Source organism: Rhamphochromis longiceps, linkage group LG18 (assembly GCF_057381845.1).
Source record: "Rhamphochromis longiceps isolate RC_006_pf linkage group LG18, R_longiceps_female_GT1.1, whole genome shotgun sequence".
Classification (NCBI taxonomy): Eukaryota; Metazoa; Chordata; class Actinopteri; order Cichliformes; family Cichlidae; genus Rhamphochromis; species Rhamphochromis longiceps.
Window position 1 is genome coordinate 28,073,030 of NC_140574.1, and position 21,328 is coordinate 28,094,357.

General features: G+C 40.1%; 1 protein-coding gene across 1 annotated transcript; it reads left to right on the forward strand.

Annotated features, from left to right (window-relative positions):
* The first annotated feature begins 237 nt into the window (after positions 1-237).
* LOC146648558 (unconventional myosin-VIIa-like) lies at positions 238-20,605 on the forward strand. Its single transcript, XM_085388205.1, has 49 exons — positions 238-249; positions 407-508; positions 614-766; positions 2,028-2,096; positions 2,178-2,293; positions 2,380-2,507; positions 2,606-2,748; positions 3,030-3,143; positions 3,613-3,766; positions 4,947-5,023; positions 5,114-5,233; positions 5,652-5,794; positions 6,551-6,761; positions 6,848-6,983; positions 7,080-7,246; positions 7,401-7,541; positions 8,766-8,924; positions 9,032-9,124; positions 9,691-9,785; positions 9,913-9,985; positions 10,081-10,182; positions 10,432-10,548; positions 10,642-10,785; positions 10,828-11,154; positions 11,253-11,408; positions 11,499-11,558; positions 11,673-11,797; positions 12,241-12,367; positions 12,497-12,616; positions 12,754-12,927; positions 13,063-13,290; positions 14,434-14,601; positions 14,696-14,813; positions 14,980-15,106; positions 15,234-15,391; positions 15,480-15,658; positions 15,917-16,032; positions 16,163-16,308; positions 16,535-16,688; positions 16,789-16,944; positions 17,299-17,404; positions 18,638-18,751; positions 18,921-19,008; positions 19,098-19,204; positions 19,305-19,490; positions 19,603-19,719; positions 19,800-19,883; positions 19,985-20,104; positions 20,244-20,605. The coding sequence occupies exons 1-49, from the start codon at positions 238-240 to the stop codon at positions 20,337-20,339; spliced, it is 6,426 nt and encodes a 2,141-aa protein (XP_085244331.1). The 3' UTR covers positions 20,340-20,605.
* The last annotated feature ends 723 nt before the right edge of the window (positions 20,606-21,328 follow it).

Consider the following 21,328-nt stretch of genomic DNA (forward strand, 5'->3'; position numbering starts at 1 on the left):
TTAATGAAGATCCCACACCAAAGGATCATCGGGTAGACCGTTTTCATTTTAACGGTGACATTAACAGTGCTCTGTGATTTGTTTTACCGCTGCACACCTTGAGCGCTGACATTGAACACAACAGTTCAGATTAAAAAAGCCAAAAGAAACCCTTTAAATCGTCAGTACTTTGGTAATTGCAACTCATTGTATGGATTTCTTTTTCTCTCCAGGGACTAGAAATAAAAGAAACTTGTGATGTTGAGAAAGGTAAGGCTGAAACAAACTCGAGATAATAACTTTGGAGATGTGAGTTTTATTGAGAGAACTGCCGCCCCACCGAGTGTCACTTTGTGTTCCCGTAAACTGAAACCTAGTCCCGTGTCCCTGAAGGACAACGTGAAATCTTTCTGTCTTTTGCTTTCAGGGGGAATGGGTTTGGGTGGACTCGAGCATAGGGGTGCCCATCGGAGCAAGGGTCAAAGTAACACCGTCGGGTCAGCGGTTGCTGGTGGACGATGAGGGAAAGGTAAACAGTGCTTTTGCACTCTCACAGGGTAAAAGTCAAACATCCCAAAACGGCAACAGTTGGTGTTATGTTGCTGAGTGTATTCCCGTTTTCACCCTTCCTCAGGAGCGCAGGTTGTCACCGGAGCAGGAAGCCTCCCTCAAGATCATGCACCCTACATCGGTGGAGGGGGTGGACGACATGATCAAACTCGGGGACATGACGGAGGCCGGTCTCCTCAGGAACCTCCTGCTCAGACACAGACAAGGCATCATCTATGTGAGCAACACACTGAAGGAAAAAATGATTTTTGTCGCCAGTGTTCCTACATGCTTTGGACGCTTGTACTTTAAGTCAAGTATCTTTATCTTTACTGTCATTGTATAAACATGACACAGCAAAGCGTCTCCCAGAGCCAAATATAGAAAAAATATATTACAAGACAGAGAAGACAGTTGCTGAGGATAAAAAGCAGATTAAAAGTAAAATGGATTTGGTTCATTCAACTCAATTTTCAAAATATCTACACATCATGAGGCCAGCGCGCTGTGAATGACCTGATATAGACACTTAACGCTTTTGCCCAAAGACAGCAGGGATCTGCAAACCTGATTTGGATAAGTGGTTAAGAACAATTGGATGGCCTGATAATGGATTATAGGAAATATTCCTTTAATTTGTAACGGTTCGTTTCTCCCAGAACACCTTAAAACATCTTCCCTTGATGTTTGATTCCAGCCTCACATGAGCTGTTCAGCTTTCTCTCGCTGGGATTTCTTTCTTTTAATCAACTTTGATTCAATTGTGGCAAATCAGAACAATAGAACATTTTAAATCTCCAGGCAGACTCCAAATTTGCACAAACTTCACTGTCGAACATTTAATTTTCACTATCTTTTACTAGCGACAGTACATTTTTTATTCAAGAGTTAAAAAAACAAAACATTTACTGAGTCGCAAATAAAAACACAGACGCTGTAACATTTATCATTTTACAGGTCCGGTGGACAAACTTTCTAAATGTTCATACTCTTACCTTTTTATTTAGTGTCTGACATAATGAGATGGATATGAATAGACATAAGTAGCAGATATAAGTAAGCATTCTAATAACTTTAATAACTGCTCTGTTTTTAGCCGTGATTGAAAATAGCATTGGATCATTTGACAAGAGCAACATTAAGTATCTTGTCACTCCACACACAGGATGTACCCTTAACATCATTTTGGTTAAATTTTCAATTCAGTTCAATTCAGTTTATTTATATTGCACCAAATCACAACAACAGCCTCAAGACACTTTATTTTGTAAGGTAAAGACCCTACAATAATACACAGAAAACAGAGAAAGCCCCCAACAATCAGATGACCCCCATAAGCAAACACTTTGAAAGTGGGAAGGAAAAACTCTCAGATTCAGGGAGATGTTGTGGAATAGAGCCAGAGATTAATAATAACTATTGACTGTGTATAAACACGTAGTAAGTGGAGAAAGTTGAAGGAGATTCTTTTCTAATGCAACATTTCTATGATTGTGTAGACCTACACGGGCTCGGTGCTGGTGGCCGTGAATCCATACAAAGATTTTCCAATATACACAGAAGAGCAGGTAAGGATATGCGCAGCTGATGACTTCACTGTAATATCGCAGTGATCTACTTCACACGCGTACCCTCCTTTTTGTCTCCAGGTGAGGTTATACCATAAGCGAAAACTGGGAGAGCTCCCGCCCCACATCTTTTCCATCGCTGAGGCCTGTTACTTTAACATGACTCGCCATCAAAAAAACCAGTGCTGCATCATCAGGTCAGCGTCTGTTATATCACTGAGGATCTTTAATATCTGAATTTGATTCTTTACAACTGCTCATTGATTTGATCCATCTCTGTAAGTGGGGAGTCTGGAGCAGGGAAGACCGAGAGCACTAAACTGATCCTGCAGTACCTGGCAGCCGTCAGCGGTGAGCTCTCTGAGCAGCGGATTGAGAAGCAGATCCTGGAGTCCAACCCGATTCTAGAAGGTAGAAAACACCAGCCAAAGAGTGCACAGTCATTATTAAATGTTGTCTTTATGGCATGGATGAACAACAACAACTTTTTTTTTCTTTTTGCATTTCAGCTTTTGGAAACGCTAAAACAATCCGCAATGACAACTCCAGCCGCTTTGGGAAATATTTGGAAATCTTCTTCAACAAGGATGGAGTGATTGAGGGTGCACGCGTGGAGCAGTATCTTCTGGAAAAGTCTCGTGTCTGTCGTCAGGTGAGTAAGCTCTGTTAAGACAACCTTTGTTATCTCTCCACGGGGCGGGAATGTGCGGTAAACCAGTAAAAACACAACACGCTACGTCTGAAGAGTTTGTTTCAGTCGATGTGCTGTTGTTGGCTTAATCTCGTGTGCTGCTGTTGCCATTGTCACTATCAGTACCATCAACAAGAGGAGTGAAGCTAAAGTAAACATGTTCCCACCCAGCCCGCATAAAAACTTGCGTGAGCTTATCATTTTGTAACACTAATGATTAATTTTTTCCTCTGCAACCTCAGGCTCTGGAGGAGCGAAATTACCACATATTTTATTGCCTGCTGGCAGGAATCTCAGCAGAGGAGAAAAAACGCCTGAGCCTCGGGAATGCCAAGGAATACAAATTCCTTACCAAGGTATTGCAATAAGGAAGGCTGTGACTGCCCGCATTGCTGGTGAAGTTATTGTGATGTCGTGTAATTTATGGAAAAAATTCTGCTAGTTCATTGCCCAGACTGTCCTGTAGTTTTAAAGGTTTTATTAATTCACAGCAAGTTTTCTTTTTCTTTTTTGTAAAAAACAAAACAAAACAGACATTTCTACACTAGATAGTAGAAAAATAAGAAATTGTATGTCATGTAATCTATTAGTCATTTACTTTAGTGTGTAGTATAAATTGCAGTATTGTTAATTATTAATTGGCAAAGCTGTAAAACTTATGAAAATACAATGAAAAGTTTTAAATCTACGCACCCCTTCACATTTTCCAAAGCTGTCCTGTGGGCCAGATTGGAGTCTTTGCAAGGCCTGTTCTGGCCCCGAGGCCTTATGTTTGACACCCCTGCTTTCTCCTAGCTATTCTAAATCTTGTCTCTCACTCTTCAGGGCAACTGCATTGCTTGTGGAGGACGAGACGATGCCAAAGACTACAGTCGTATTAATTCCGCCCTAAAAACGCTGAATTTCTCAGGAAAAGACTGTCATGAAATCTTCAAGCTCCTGGCGGCCGTACTACACCTGGGAAACGTCTGCTTTGAGGGTGAGGATACAGAGTTAGAAACTATGTAAAGATTTTAGCCTGCACATAATGGAGCTTAGTTTATCTTTAAAATCATTTCCCTATCAGATTTCAGCAGAACAGCTATTCAAGTGTTGCCTAACGTTTAATCAAACATATCTCCATTCCTAATTTTATCAATGCTAGATTTTGATTCAGTGCCAAAAAACAAGCATATAATAAATAAGAGCATCAGTAGGCCTGATGATACCTATGGCAGATTGCAGTCTGTTCAGATCTATTATTAAATGAGTGAACGGATTTATTGTTCCATAAACAGGCAGCTAGTTATACAACAGTGAAACTGAATAGCAGTGAGCACCTGAATTACATAAGACTAAATCATTTCTACACTTTGAATTTGTCAATGAAATTTTTTTTTTTTTTAAATGGAGAAGTTGATTTATTGGTTTATTGGTTTGGCTCATGTCACCGTTTCCCAAACAAAGTTGAGAGATAGTGTCATGATTTTTTACATATAACTTTGGCAGCACGGTGGTTAGCACTGTTGCCGCACAGCAAGAAGGTCCTAAGTTCTATTCCACCATCAGGCCGGGGTCTTTTTGTGTGGAGTTTGCATGTTCTCCCCGTGTTTGCGTTGATTCTCCCCGGGTACTCCGGCTTCCTCCCACCGTCCAAAGACATGCAGCTTGTGGGGATAGGTTAATTGGATAATCCAAATTACCACTAGGTGTGAATGTGAGTGCAAATGGTTGTCTGTCCCTGTGTGTTAGCCCTGCGACAGACTGGCGACCTGTCCGGGGTGTACCCCGCCTCTTGGCCTATGACAGCTGGGATAGGCTCCAGCGACCCTGAAAAGGATAAGCGGAAGCGAATGGATGGTTAGAACTTTGGAACAGCTGTTTTGGAATGAATGAAAGTTTCTTTGTTTCACTGACACCAGAGAACCAAAAGAATATTAATTTCACCATCAGCTTTTGGTCCCTAGATGCATCTGTTGGATTTGTGCATTAGCATTATTTTATGTTCCAAGCTAGATACATTTGTGACTTGTACTTGTGTAGTTGGAAGTGGTTTGGTTAAATCTCCTGACTGGTTGTAATATCTTTTAAAACTCACACTGACCTCATTTCACAGGATTACTCCTTACAGCTGTTATTGTGCTGTTTGTGTCTTATGTGTGAATTTGTGTTTCCATCAGCCAACACTCAAAATAACCAGGAAACCAGTGAAGTCAGCAAATCAGAACATTTCAATGTGGCGGCATCACTACTGGAGGTGGGTCTCCTTCTCTATTAGCAGGTAAGATCTACTTTGCTATTAAATAGCACTAGTAAAGGTTTTTTTTTCTGTTTCTTGTGCTTAAAGGTGGAGAAGCCCACCCTGGCGACCAATCTGACTCATCGATCCTTTAAGACCAACCGCGAAATGGTGACTAAACCTCTGAGCTGTGAACAGGCAGCTGACTGCAGAGACGCCTTTGTGAAGGTAATGAGGGAGAGCCAGCAATTTTAAATCACTGCTTCCTTATTGGTTCCTGGCTTAGGATGAAAGAAACCTGGGCCCTGTAAATGCTGCACGCTGTACTTTATGAGGAAGCGTTCCAGTTTCACTGTGATAGAGCAGATGGTTTCCAACCTTTGACTGGTGCTTACAGCGTTGCTACAGTTACTCGGCATGTTTTAGAAAACTCTCGTCTTACTTTTCCTTGATGAGCTTCAGTGTAGATTGACTGATTTCTTATGATTGTAAGGTACAAGACGTGTAAAAATCCACACGCATCGTCACCAACATGTGGGTCAGGTGCAGAGCTCAAAAGAAACAATTAAATATAGAAAAGAATAAACAGTTTGCGTGTTTCAGAACTCCACTAAAATGTAACTCTGCTGGGTTTCTGTTCTCTCAGGCGATCTACAATAAGCTGTTCATATGGATTGTTAAGAAAATCAACAGTGTCATCTACAAGAAGCTGACCAGCAACTCCAAATCAGCCTACCTGTCCGTCGGCCTGCTTGACATCTTTGGCTTCGAGAACTTCAACACTAACAGGTCAGGAGGGTTTTTTTCTGTTATTCCTGTTTTGTACTTCATCAGATATTTTTTTCATTTTGACTTTTCATCTTGAATTAAGTTTAGTTTATGTTAGTTTAGTTTTTATTGTTGTTATAAATTTTTATTAGTTTCAGTGTTGGTTTTACTCTTTATAGCTATTATTGTAGTTAGGGCGTATGCCAAAAGCAAGGTTTTACAAAATCAGTACTGACATTGCAATTTAAGAAACAAAAAAAAATTGATAGCAGGTGACTCACAGGCTCATAAACTTCCAAAGTCTCAATAAACATTTTTGTCAAAGCCTTAATAGACAAGTTATGATAACAAGAATATATTTTTTATTTTCACAAAATCATTTCAGTTTGATTTTTTCTAAACTCTAGTTTATCTTTTTAATTTAGTTAACTAAAAAGTCTAGCACTCTTTTTCACTTTAGCATTGTTCAGCTACAATAACCTTAGCCTGAACTGTTGATGCAAAGCAGCATAGATTAGATATTTAAGGAAACAAGCAGCTGAACCTAATAAAGTACATAATAAAGTGGCCTGTGAGTGTACATTACCAGTATCTTCATTTTTATCCATTCGATTAGTTGAGTCAAACGTATTTCTCAGATATCTTTAAGCTTTCACAGCCGTTGCACTGCCGCCCTGACATATTTATGAAACATTAGACGATCAGACATTTCGTGGTATACTAAGGCATCTAATTTTCACAGTTATCACTATTTACAAGCCATCGTTTATTTTACAGTTTTGAGCAGCTTTGCATTAACTTTGCCAACGAGAAGCTGCAGCAGTTCTTCGTGGCCCACATCTTCAAGCTCGAGCAGAAGGAGTACATGAAGCAGGGCGTCATGTGGGATAACATCAACTTTAGCGACAATCAGAAGATTCTCGACCTTCTAGCTGGAATGCAATGTAATGTGCTGGCTCTTGTTGATGAAGAGAGCCACTTTCCAAAGGTATGCTTCTGCTGAGGTTTCTTATTTAAGGTTCTGCCCTGCTGCAGAAGCTTTTTTATTCAAAAGAATCACTTGGTTGGCCTTAGGGTACAGACGCTACGATGCTAGAGAAGTTGAACCAGCACCACAAAGGACACAAGAACTACATCGCCTCCAGGAGTGAACGTGACACAAACTTTGGGATTTGTCACTTCGCTGGCCTGGTTCAGTACGACTCCAATGGTAGGCAAGCAAACAGCAAATATTAAAACCTCAGCCAACGCAAGGTGCTCATGAGCGCAGTAATACTTTGTTGTTGCCTTTTTTCTCCTTCCTCAGGTTTCTTGGAAAAGAACAGGGATGCTGTCAGTTCGGACATCATTAAGATGCTTGACATGTCTGCCAATAAGCTACTGCGTGACATATTTGAGTCTGAACTGTCAACCAATGGGATTAAGGCTGTTAAAAATAAAAAGTTCATCATGACCCCAAGCAACTCTCTGCGGGTATGAAAGGATAAAGTCATGTCTGATCCTTGGGCAAACTGCAATAAATGTTCCTGTGTCATTTAGTTTCATAACGCTGCCAATGTTTATTTGATCAGGTGTATCAAGGACTTCATTTTTGAGTTTTTCCTTCTGTCACATGTCATCCTCACAGGGATTGGCTGACACTCGCAAACAAGTGCCGACACTGAGCGGCCAATTCCGGCAGTCTCTGGACTCCCTAATGAAGGCTCTGTCTGCCTGCCAGCCTTTCTTCATCCGCTGTTTCAAACCCAACAATGGCAAGCAATCTGAGGTGAATGTGCAACTGCTTCTGCCGCCATGGCAACACCATACAGTTGCTGTGTAAACTGAGCAATCATGTATGCTAAGAAAGGGAAATGAGGGGGAAGCTTGTGACAAACTAGTGTATTTCAGCAAACTAATGTTTGCTGAAATTAAGACATTTCCTTTAAATCCTGTCATTTCCCGAAATAATATGGATGTTGCTGTGTTTTTTGTTTTGTTTTGTTTTTTTATGTTTACTGCCACCATTTGCAATAGAGCTCATTCTGTTTTGTGCCATAAACCAACGGAGCCAATTTCCTGTTAAATATCACCTGGTATCACAGAGAGTAAAGTACAATGCTGCGCTAGTATCTGTTGAGCTTTTCTCACCCTTTGGATTTAGACTAGAAGTCACGAAAAGTTCACACATTCTGAACTCCCTGACCAATATTGTGGCAAAGCGTTGTTAGTCCACAGTGCCACGTGTCACAGTTCTCCTGTGAAATCCAAGCACCTGCTGGCAGGACTGGCACTTACTTGGTGATCGTGGTCCACACAGGACCACTTCAAATTCAAATGGGTCATTAAGTCTCAAATCAGCAAATGCTTTGTACATTTTCTGCTTGACCTTCCCTAATTTACCTAAAATTCTAATGAGCCAAAGTTTGAGCATATGTAAGGATTGCTATGAAAAAAGCACTGAATTTTCCAGGGTTTTATCTTCAATAGATTTTTAGATATTCATGTTCAAAAATTACCACATATTTCAAAGTGTGAAAAAAATATCCGGTGGGTCGACGGGCCATTTTTCAAAAAAATAGATCTTGAAAAGTATTTGAGCAAAAAATTTCACAGCAATCATCATATATGTTCAAACTCGGGACCATAAAAAATGTTAAAATAAAATTTGAAAACATTTTTGAGATGGAATACCTCAGAGGTATTTTACTTTTCTTCCAGCCTCTCTGAGGTTAATAGCTGTTGTAAAAAATAAAACAGTGAGAATAAACATTGGGTAGATTTGAAATTTGATAGAATCAAAATCTGGCACACGGATATATTCACATGTGCCAAATTCGGCTTGGATGATCATTTGATTGGGTACACACTCAAATCAAGCTTAGAGTAATGAACTGCTGACATTTACTGTAGATGTGGAAATCACCCCATAGTCCAGCCTGAAAAATGAAAAGGTTGGATAGTTGTTGTGTTAAGAGAATATTCATCACCACTTTAATTTGTTCTCTTCTAGGTGTTTGACAGAGAGCTGTGTATGCGTCAGCTGAGATACTCCGGCATGATCGACACCATCCGTATTCGGAAGCTGGGATTTCCCATTCGACACACGTTCGACGACTTCTTAAAGCGCTACAGGGTGCTCCTGAAGACGACCGTCTGCAACCCCAATACCGTTAAGTCATGATGCATCCTGTTTTTGGAACCCAAGATGTGAAAATGAGTCTTTTATTGGGTTCTCTCATCAGTTCTTAACTGATATATTCTTTACTGTCTCTCCAGGAGTCTGCTGCGGCCTGTTGTAAAGCCATCTGTGAGGCGGTGATCGAAAGGGAGGGCGAATGGAAAATAGGCAATACCAAAGTTTTCCTAAAGGTGCCGAAAACTTCTAACCATGTTGTATTGTAGCTTTTTCTCAAGGCACAAGATGGTAAATGGCCTGTATTTGTATAGCACTTTACTAGTCCCTAAGGACCCCAAAGTGCTTTACACATTCAGTCATCCACACATTCACACACTGGTGATGGCAAGCTACATTGTAACCACAGCTACAATGTAGCCTGGGGTGCACTGACAGAGGCGAGGCTGCCGGACACTGGCGCCACCGGGTCCTCTGACCACCACCAGTAGGCAATGGGTGAAGTGTCTTACCCAAGGGCACAACGACCAAGACTGTCCGAGCCGGGACTCGAACCGGCAACCTTCCGATTACAAGACGAACTGCAAACTCTTGAGCCACGATTGCCCCTTAGATGATCGTGGCCATGACATAGTGAAACACTAAATCAAAGAGACATTACATCTCTCTTGAATGATTGCAGAAAATGAATCTACATTAATGTGGATTCACATTAATGTGGATTCATTTTTGAAATATGATTAACAATTGAAGTTTTCTTCAATATCAGAAAGTCTTTTAAAAGAAATTCTCTTTATTTCAGGATGTTCACGATTCTATTCTTGAAAAGCGGCGGGAACAAGAGCTCAGCAGGGTAGCTTTGGTGATCCAGAGAGTCATGCTTGGACAGAGAGACAGGTGCAGGATATCCTACACATTCATATCCAGTGCAGAGGGGACACATAAGAGGAAAGGACTGCACATATGAAGGCTTAAAAATACACCTTTTTAATAACTTAAGTTCTTTGCTTCAAATCTCTTTTAGAAAGTCTTTTCTGAGGAAGCGTTCGGCAGCCGTGGTGCTACAGCGGTCCTGGAGAGCCTACATGAAAACAAAGGTTCAATAACTTTTTATAGAAGTCAGAGCTTGTAGCTGCCTTGATGTTTAGGGAGGACTCACCTCAGGTTTGCTTCCCTCTTTCGGTCTGACCAGGTTCAGCGCGGCTTTGAGCGGCTGGCAGCACTAATCCGTAGCCGGAAACTCCAGGCAAAGTACCAAAAGCAGCGAGAAGCAGCAGTCGTCATACAAGCACAGGCATGTACTCTCATGTAGGAACTGTTTAGTGCAATATGTTACAAGTAGTTGTTTTTTATTGTTTGGAATATTGGAAAATATCGCTGTATTTGATCAAATTTTAAGCATTTTATAGTGAAATTAGGATATTTTATCAAATCTTATCAAAATCTACGTTACATATCGGTTGTTGTGTATTTAATTAATTACTGATATTTTTGTTATTTCTTAAATAATTTGCTTTAAATTGCACTGATTGATCGGGTTTAGGTACGAGGCTATGTGGCGAGGAAGGACTTGAAGAAAAAGAGAGAGGCAGTCACACGGCTGCAGGCGCAAAGGCGAGGAGTGCTGGCCAGAAGGGAAGTTGAGTCCATGATGAACACGGTGAGTGCTCAGCATCTTGGAAGGTAAAGTTGCACAAGTTGCACTCTGAAAAGGAGCCTACTTTCAAACCTTTTTGTCTCTTTTGTCTCGAAGGCTTTAGTTTTAAAACAGCTGGAGGAGGTCTCACAGATACTGGACAATGAAACCAAGTCAGAGTCAGAGCACGATTCAGACGACGAAGATCTTCCCGTCACGCCTTCAGTCAATGTAGCAGACGAAGAAACTTCAGAATCTGAGGTTAGCTGATTCTAATTCTGTCATGTTAACATGTCCTACTTTTTCTTCATTGAGTGTGTGCGTTTAAGATCTGGTATAAATTCTCTTTTCCCTCCAAAGACGAGTCACAGCAGTCCAGAGCCTCTAAAGATAATCTCTGAGCTCTTGGAGCCAGAGTTGATAGTCACCCCACCATCAAACTCGATATCCCCGACCCCTTCGGTGGATGAAGATAAGGAGGAGGAGACCGATGACTTTGAGGACGACGGTGATGAGTTTTCATTCTACAGGTTCAGCCAGCGTTACTTCCAGGACAGCGCCAGCCACACGCACATACCCTACCGACTCAAGAAGTCTCTTCTGCATCACGACGATGAGGGTGACACACTGGTGAGAAGTCAGACGGGAACGAGTCACAGCCGTATCACTATTAACCCAAGAGATTTCTCTCCTCACAAACAGTTTCTCATTCCTCTCCTCACCTCCAGGCATGTCTGACTATATGGTGGATCATTTTGCGCTTCATGGGGGATATACCAGAACCCAAATCCTCAGATGCCATATCAGTGGCATCAAGCAACACGCCCCAGGCTCCACCCAGCAGGCAGGGCAGGAGGCTGAGCAACTTGGTGGGACTGGACCAGGTAAACTATTACATATATCTTATTATTACACTGAAAAAAAAAAAACAATCTAACTATTTAACCTCTAGTAATGATGTCATTCTCGGACAGAAAATACTGAGGAAGAACAAGAAAAAGTTTGACAGAAGAGCCTCTTCTATCCCCGAGGAGGTGATTATAATACTCTTCATTCTGTCTTTTTTTTCTGTCACTGGTTCATAACACAAACTCTGTGGCAATTGTTATTATTATCACTGTTATTTGTATTATTGTCATCGTAACCAGCCAGAAAACTTGACAGGAGAAGAGGATGTTATGATTGGAGAGGGTACCACGCTGCAAAGGCCACTTTCAGACTTGGAAAAAATTCACATCATCATCGGCTATGCTCTGTCAAAACACGGCATATGGTAAATGCTGCCTTACAAGTATTTTGAAGAATGAACAATATGATATATCTGTAAATAACTGTAGGTAAATGTGTGTAAGTAATTTTAAGTAGTGTGAAATTGTATGCTAATTTTGCAGAAAAACAATAATTTTCTCATCTTACTAGACGGGTTATAGTTTTTGGGCTGTGGGCCATATTTACTTGGATGTGTGATGAAAGGTTTCTCCCACTGAAAACGAGTCAACTTTCTGGGATTTACACAGGCTGCCTAAAATTACTTAGACATCAATTAAAATTACATATGCAGTACTTAAATGTAAGTATTTGTAGATAAATATGATTACATTGTCATTTCGATTATAATAACTACAATTCCATTTAATTACAGGGAACTGTGGTTATGGGCTGTATTTTAAGATGTTACCTACTTTTTTCATTTTTTTTGGTTCTCTCTCTGTGCAGGGATGAGATCTATTGTCAGATCTGTAAACAGCTGTTGAAAAACAATGACAGGAGGAATCGTATGCAAGGGTGGATTCTCCTCTCCATCTGTCTGGGGATTTTCCCTCCAACAGACCTCTTTAGGAAGGTCAGTCTACATGAAGTCATTTTATTAATCCTGCCTCAAACTTCATGTTAATCCTTGTCATGCCACTTTAGTTGAATTTAGCCGAGGTATTATCGTGTTGCTTACTGTGTCCTGTTCTGTGCTTCACAGTATTTAGAGAACTTTCTCCGCAGAGGGCCATATGACTACAGGGGGTATTGCATTGAGCGCCTGAAACGTATCATAGCCAATGGACCAAGAAAAGAGTTGCCCTGCTGGATAGAGCTACAGGTAAAAAGCAGAAGGTGCTCCAATATGGTGCTGAGGTCACTGTTTATTTAGTTTTAACTTTTGGCCAGCAGCAGCAAAATTTGAATTGTGGTTGGAAACAACTGGTTTTTTTCTTCTTTCTTACCCTGCACTGAAAGGCTGCCAGGACCAGGAAACCCATTGATACGACTGTGGCAATACAGGATGGTCGAAATATTGAAATACAACTGAACTCGTCCTCCACATCTGAGGAAGTCTGCCAAGATGTGGCCAATGACATCGGTCTCAAAGACACCTACGGATTCTCCCTGTACATTAGGCTCTATGACAAGGTCAGTGAAAGCTTCTGATTCTACATCAAGGCTTGGGTACTCTGTATCTTCTGACTGTAGGTTCAGACTAGTCCAGTGCAGAAAGATTTGCAGTTTGCCACACTCATTCAAACTCTGCTGACTTCTCGTCACCAGATGTGGTCTCTGGGGAACTCTGGGGCACACGTGCTAGATGCAATATCTCAGTGTGAGGAAGAGATGAGGAGGCAAGGCAGACTGGAGAAGGATACCCCATGGTCGCTGTCCCTCCGCAAGGAACTGTTCACACCCTGGCACGAAAGTAAACTAGATGAAGTCAGCACAGATCTTATCTACAGGCAGATCATCAAAGGAATCAAGGCAGGAGAGTACGTTGCTGATAAGGTAAGGCTTTTTCTTTTTTCCTGAAATATTACGGAAAACAGTGTGTAATAATAATAATAATAATACATTTTATTTACAGTCACCGCTCATGACACTCAGGCTATTAAGTTCCAAAATCGCAGTATGCACATCTACTTTTCTGGTGTATTTTCATCTTATGTACAAAATAAAGCACAAAAGGGGCACTAATTGTTGCTGGGCCAACGCTTAAAAGACCTTAAATATAAAAAAGCCTCCAAGGCACTCCCCTTTCAAAATAAAATAAAAATGCCTTCATTTTCATGGCAAGGTTTTGTAAAGGACTGCAGTCTCTTCCAGTGATAAGCTAGCTGCCTTATCACGTAAAACAGTTAAAGCCAGTAAAACTGCTGCAGTCTGAGAAGTAACTCATGAATAATTATTTTAATATCCTTCTTTAATCAGGATTTATATTGTAACAATAGAACAACTGACAAACCCACAGAAACCTCTCATTCAATCTTGCAGCTCCTGTAAGCCTTATAAGACATCTTAGCTTGGCTTTAGCTTAGCTAACGTTTAAGCAAATGGCAGACAGAAGAAGAAAGTGAACAACTAGCTTGGATACATGGTGGGATGTATGTAACGGCCAAAGAGTTGGAAAAATATAACGACTAGGAAAGTGAAAGCCGATGTTAATTTAAATGGAATAGCTGACTGCTTACATTGCTTTGTGGCTGTCAGACGCATAGACGGGCAACCATTTCCTACTAGCTTAGCCTGAAATTTGTAGATGTTTGTTCACGGCTAGTTTCTATTGCCTGTGTCTCACTAAAGAACAAGGAAGGATTTGGAAAACAAGAAAATCTATCAGTAAAGTTTTATTTATTTATTTTTTTCATCCATTGTGTTTTTAGAGTAAATGCAATAATTGTGATTCTTAAATGAACAAATTAAGAGTAAGAAACTAGATAACTGTAAATGTAAAATTTACTATACTGTGGTGCTAAACAGTATATCAGCAGGCATTTTGTAGTTTTCAAATATTTTGCAGCTCAAATAAGTTACTTAGTGAGGTCAACTATTTCTTATTTGTCCACTTTTTATTCTACTATAAATTTTATCATGATGTTCTCCAAACATTTTGTCAACTGTATCTAATAAAGTTGTACTTTATCTACTCAGGATGATGATTATATCCAGCTGGCAATAATGCACTATTACATCACGTTTGGCTCCGAGTATAGCGTTGAGAACGTCACCAAAGTGGTTAATGAGTGCATCACCACCCAGCTTATTGAAAGCAAGTCTAAAACAAGATGGACCCAGTTCATCAGCTCAGCACACAAAGAGGTAAATCAGTCTATTTTATGTATGGTCAGCATGGATTGTTTTAAAACATAACGCCTCATAAAGGCACCCTCACAATCGTCGTTACCTCATGTAGGGTCCTTATGTCAGTGGGAGGCAAAACTCGGATGAGGTAAAAGGAGAACTGGTGGACATCGCACGCAAGAAGTGGGCAATCCACTTTTCAAAGTTTTTTGAAGTCACAATGATGTCAGGTGAGTCTGCGCACAGCTTTTTTCACACAGAGGCTGGGATATACAATCCTTTTACAAGTGAATGTTGCCGTGTTACACATTTGTATTGCAAACTTTACTTCTGCTAACTAGCATTTATGAATTCCAATTCACTACTTAAAATCTGCAACACCATATCTGTCCACAGGACCACCTTTGCCCAAAAGCAGATTTATTGTGGCTATAAACTGGACTGGCATCTTCTTCATGGACGAGAGAAATAGGCAACTTCATGAAATTCCTTACATAGCAGTTAGGAAAGTCCAGGAGAAGAGGTACGGTCTCACATTTTTATGTCTGTGTGTATGTAAATTTGCTCTATTTACTTTCTTAAAAAGATTTTTAAATTGTGCCTTTAAAAGAATCTAATAAAACTGACACTGATGATTATGACCCATTTAGTGACAGTGCCCAGACCATTAGCTTGATCACGATCACAGGAGAGTATGTCCTGAAGTCTCCTGAAGCTGAGAAAATTGTAACACTGATAGAGAACAATGTGGAAGGGCTGAGACAGCGCTCAGTGTTTGCAACCGCTCAGCAGGACTCTAGCAAATCAGGTAAGAGTCTACAGCATGTTCAGTATCCATAAATACAGTCACGCACACCAAAACACTCACGTCTGTCTGTCTCTGTACGCTTCTGCAGATGACCCGCTGTTTCTGGTTTGTAAGCGAGGTGACCTCCTGCAAGTAGACAAAGAAAAAAGTGCCCCTAATGAGAGCTGTTTCATCGCCACCAACAAGCGCACTGGCAGCTCTGGTGCAGTCTATAAGAAAATATTGCTGTTCCTGCCAACTCTTACCGAGCCGACTAGTGAAATGCTGGTAAAGTTGACTTTACCTTACATGTTGAGTAGTTATGACTAGTTTATCAGAGCTCAGGTATAGGCAAATCACTGATTTCATTTTTAATGGTGTTTTAATGGTAAAGACTTTACTAAAGAACAGAAAATCTTTACAGACATGAAGATTTTTCATCGTGCGCTTCTAAGTCTATGCAGTGAGAGATGCACAAGTTCTGTTAGTTCACATCACATAACGCCCTCTTGTAGTTTATCTGGCAAATTGCTTCTGACCCTTCAGGAACAACTCAATCCAAAGCAGGATAAGAGGAGAGCTTCACTAGTTCTTAACCCCGTTCAAGGAGAAGAAACAGTGGCCCCTGTCTCTTTGAAAGAGTTTGCCCTTGAGAATTTCAGGTAATACTGAGGCTCTTGTATTTTTAGCTAAACGCCACTTCTCAAAAATGTGGCATTCATGTTTGACTCTTCATTTGGCAAATCGAACAGCACTCGTGCAGACGATATTTAAGCTCTTTGTCGCTCGCAGATCTGTGAGTGGCGGTCGGCAAGGATACAAAGGAGGCAACAGAGAGAAACTGTGGGTCATTTCCAGAGAGCCTCTCAAGCAACCACTCCTGAAGGTGCTGGTCAACAACTCTGAGCTCAGCAACCTGGCCTGCAGTGCCTTCACTGATATCCTTTTAAAAAACACATGAACTGGTACCTGCATTTATGGATTGCTGAGATGTTTTCTTATGACTAAACCACAGTTTAACTAGCATCCATACTGTTGGTTCACATAGGCAGATATTTGAAAGTATGGTACCAAATTCTTCAGCAGTTTGTCTGTAATCTAAAGAGGAAAGAGCCATGTCTAATTTTAATGTCGTTTGAGTGAGTCCTTAACGTTAGCCTCTACCCATCCTGAAGTACATGGGCGACTACCCCATCAAACATGTCCGCAGTCCCGTAGAGTTGACCGACCAGATCTTTGGTCCAGCCACAAAGCATGAAGAACTGCGCGATGAAATTTACTGCCAGATCATGAGACAGATGACCGCCAACAGCAACAGGTTCTCCAGTGTGCTTCACTGTGTCGGAAAGACACCAAAACAATAATCACAAAAAATCCATTTCCATCATATCGTTTTCTCTTTCTTCCCCTCACTTCAGTTTGAGTATGGAGCGTGGGTGGCAGCTGATGTGGCTGTGTTCAGGCTTGTTCCCGCCCAGCTGGGATTTATTGAAACACACACAGTGCTTCCTGGAGTCGCGGCCCAGATACCCACTGGCTGCTCTTTGCCTGGAGAGGCTGCAGGAGATCTGCAGGTCAGCCTGGCGATACGAACACTATTTAGAAACAAAAATCCTGAGAAGATTAGAATTACTGATTATTTTGATACTTCAAAATGTGGTTGTCCGTATTTTAGAAATAGCATTGCTTTAAAACTGGTATTAAATTGTGATGAAAATCTAACTGACAGAATCTACTCTCTGGTAAATGCTGGCCCCCAAAATTACCACAATGCACACTTTAGAAACCACAAAAAAGTTTATCAGCTGAGTTTACTGAGTTTAATTTTTTTTTTTAAAAAACATATCCACGGTATTGTAACTTAGTGATCTGAAATTCCACATAAATATATTTTTGTGTGTGTAACTTCATTTGTTTTGTATGCTCAGTAAGAAGCCCAGGAATCTTCCTCCCCATTTCGTAGAAGTGGACGCTATCCAACAGAACAGCCCTAAGATCTTCCAGAAAGTCCACTTCCCAGATGATACAACTGATGTAAGAACCTGCATTCAATCAATTTTTGGATTTAATGATAATTTTAAAAAATGCAATCATTTGCACAACTCATAAATCCCTATTTTATTCACAATAGAACATGAAATCATGTTGAATGTTTAAACTTGAATGTTTACCCCTTTGACGCATAGTGGTCACTACAGTGGACAACTATCCAAATGCTGTTTTCTTGAGTTTGTGTCAGTGTTGATGATATACTTGCACATAAACCACTACATTGGACACTGATGTGTCCATACCCTGCCACCTACTGGTCGTTTAATATTACTATAGATGTATGATGTGTTTCATTGTAATTATTGTTATTTAACCCTTTCATGCATGAATTATGACAACCTTGATCATGATTTTTTCTTAAGCATTGTTATTCATCTTTTCAAGCCTAAAGATGAATAAAAAATCCTGATCGAGGTTGTCATAATTCTGCATGAAAGGGTTAAATTTTGCTATTTGATGAAATATATTCAGTCATTTTGATTTGGATCGAAGCAACATAGCTCAAAAAAATTGGCAAAGGCTAGAAAACCTAAAAAGAAACCTTTGCAGGAATATTATTGCACTGTCTAGGTTATGTGGCAATAGATCAATAACATGACTGGGTATAAAAAGAACATCTTAGAGGGGCGGAGCTTCTCAGAAGTAAAGCTGAGAGGTTCACCATCTGCAAAACATTGCATTTGCAAATTGTGGGAAATTTTCAGCATATTATTCCTGAATGTAAAACTGGGAAGACCAAATATCCCATGTTCCAGATATGCTGCCTTCTTTTTCTTTGGGATAAAGCTCTCTTAAAATGGACTAAGGCAAAAAAAAAAAAAGCCTGGATCTCTGATGCCACAGGGAATTGGCAGCTTGCATATCTGAAAAGAAACGACCAATGCAGGTTTTAGAGCAACATATGCTCCCATCCAGATGACGTGTCGTCCAAGGAAGTCTGTGCATATTTCGGCAAGACAATGTAAAATTGCATACTGAAGCTTTTACAACAGGATTGCTTAGTAGTAGAGGAGTCCAGGTGCTGAACTACCTGATGTCCAGACCTTTTACAAATTAAAAACATTTGGCTCATCAATGCTGTGACACATTTAACATAGTGTCACAGGTTTCTTGGCATTGGAGTTGTATTAACCATAAGAGAGAGATTAAGAATCAGTTTTGCCATTAAATGTCGATTTAATGTTATCATGATTTCTTGTCCTTGCTGTGGCGCAGATAGTCGAGGTGACATCAACAACCACAATTGGAGACATGTGCATCAGCATCGCCTCTCAGCTCATTCTGTACTCACCTGAAGGATACGGCCTGTACCTGAAAACACTAACCAAGGTGGTGTTGCCTAACACTGTCAGTTCAGTGTTTTCGATCAGACATTAGCTTGCACAGTGATCTGATAGAAAAGACAAAAATGCTATGCACAATATCACAATACAGTCCATATGTAACAAATACATCTTTTTCCTTTATGTGACGAAGCTTTTTTGGTTTCAATTCTTAGACGGTGAGCATGGAGGAGGATAAATATTTCTTTGACAGTCTAAAGATAACCTCAGACGTCCCCAAAAAAAGAAAAAAGGGGAAAGAAGGTAATGGAGTAAACCAACTGCGGTCACTTTTTTTTTATGCATGTCTTTGCCTTGACAGATCTAATCAGTGTAAATCTCACTTTTTTTAGTCACTCAGACCAATTTACCTTCCTTGGTGCTCTTTAAGAGGAAGCTCTGGTTCAATGTGAACCCGGGGAAAGATGTGAAAGCAGATCTCACTTTCCATTTCCCACAGGTATCTATATTACAACCACTCTCTTTATTCACTGAGATTCTTTTCATGTTTAAGATGAATAATTGTCACGATATCTTACCTCGAATTTGCTTCTTTGCAGGAACGATCGAAGTACCTGCGGGGATACCACGACTGCACCAAAGAAGACATGATTACCCTGGGTGGGCTCCTATTCAGAGTCAAAGTAGAATCAGACATGTCACAGTTCGTCATGATCCCCAAAATGTTGAAGGACCTGGTTCCTGCTGACCAGCAAAAGATCATGTCCCCTGATGAATGGAAGAAGGTAAAGAACAAATTGTACAGAAGCACCCCCCAAATGGTCTATTTCATGTCTCAGAAGATGGGATTGGAGCTCCGGTGTAAGGCTATTTTATGCTTTATTGTTTTTCTTGCAGCACATCATCTCCTCATACAAGCAGCAGAGTGGCATCACAGTGGACGAAGCCAAAATCGACTTCCTAAAAATCATTTCAAGTTGGCCAACCTTTGGCTGTGCCTTCTTTGAAGTTAAAGTGAGTTAGCTGGAGTAAGTGACAGACACACTGGCCCGCAAGAATTTGAGGAAACTGATGTTACGTTGTTTCATTTGCAGCAAACATGTGAATCTAGCTACCCAGCTATACTTCTGATCGGCATCAATAAGCAAGGGGTTCGCTTAGTAGACCCAGAAACAAAGGTATGTTCAATAAAAAGCACAATATATTTATATTTTTACAGTAGCCTAAGGTCATTTGTGCTTATTTGCAAATAACATTGCATTACTTGAAACTCTTTTAGGACACAATGATAATGCACGAGTTCAGCCGCATCACAGAATATTTCAGCAAAGGCAACTCCTTCCAGATGACCATCGGCACCATGTTCAGGGGCATCACCTTTGTCTGTGAAACCCCAAATGTGAGTGACGGGCTTTGAATGTATTTTGATGCATGACAAAACACAGAATTTCCTTTAGAATGAATGCCAATAAATGTTAAGGAGAATAAAATATGATGTGAAAGATTTGCACAAAAAGAATCATTCTTTTCTTTTTCAGGCCCACACGATCGAAGACCTCCTCAGATCCTACGTCAGCATGTATGAAAAGGCAAGGCAGGCCCCCCTTAATCACAGGAAGAGCATATTTTCTTAAGGTTTCACTGGCAGAAGTATAGACTTAACCTTTGTGGATTATATGTACTCCTGCCCAATGTCTCTATAGGAATGTATTTGTATCCTTAAAAATACAAACTCATCAATTTGTACATTTAGATTTTAGCATTTACAATTCTTTCTAATGAACAAGCATTCAAACTGTAATATTTCCATTGTTATCGCCTTAAATGCAGTAAAATTCTGTTTTGTGAAGAAACGGTTGCATGTCCACGACTTCCTCTGACATTCATGTAACTGTCATGGCATTAAACTATGACGTCCAACTGTGTCCTATTCCTACAATGATTAACATTTAACAGTAAATTTTGCAATTCACAAAACACTGATTACATTTCCCTGCTGCTTCTTATGTCTTGCATTTTAAAACACAGCTTTTTTTAGCGCACATTCCCATCAGTTTCAAAATAAAACATTTTTAAAAACCCACTTTTCACCAAGAAATATGTGCACTTGCATTAAAACGCAGCTCCCTTTTCACAAACAGGAACCCTTGTGCATGGAAGTATTTTCCATTTTCATTAATACGTTTAGGATATGTGAAATTCATGTTAACAAACTGTTAATCTTCACATGCTTTGTAGTGTTTTATGCAACAAACCAGAACATTATAATAAGCCTGTGGCCTAAAATAGACCAGATTGTTGTTAAGGGAGGGAAAAAACTAACTGATAAACTATTCTTTACTGATCGAGACATTCAGTCCTTGCTAGGTCTTAAAGTTAGGTCAGTATGGTTAGGTAATAATGACATATTATACTGTGTCATTATTATTACTATTATTATTTAACAAAAAGCTAAATGCAGAAGCAGTGCATGAAAAACTATGACAGCCTGTGATTCAGTAACTTGTATAACAACACTACCAATAACTTAATAACCCAAAGTAATCGTATTCCATATTATTTTATCAGTTTTTCACATCACTGTAGAGGAACTTTGCTTCACTCTTTTTTTAAAGCATTACTT

Coding starts and splice junctions, on each gene's coding strand:
- LOC146648558 (XM_085388205.1), top strand. Junction 5,795..6,550: donor GAGAACTTCAACACTAACAG/GTCAGGAGGGTT, acceptor TTTATTTTACAG/TTTTGAGCAGCTTTGCATTA. Junction 12,368..12,496: donor CAACAGACCTCTTTAGGAAG/GTCAGTCTACAT, acceptor TGTGCTTCACAG/TATTTAGAGAACTTTCTCCG.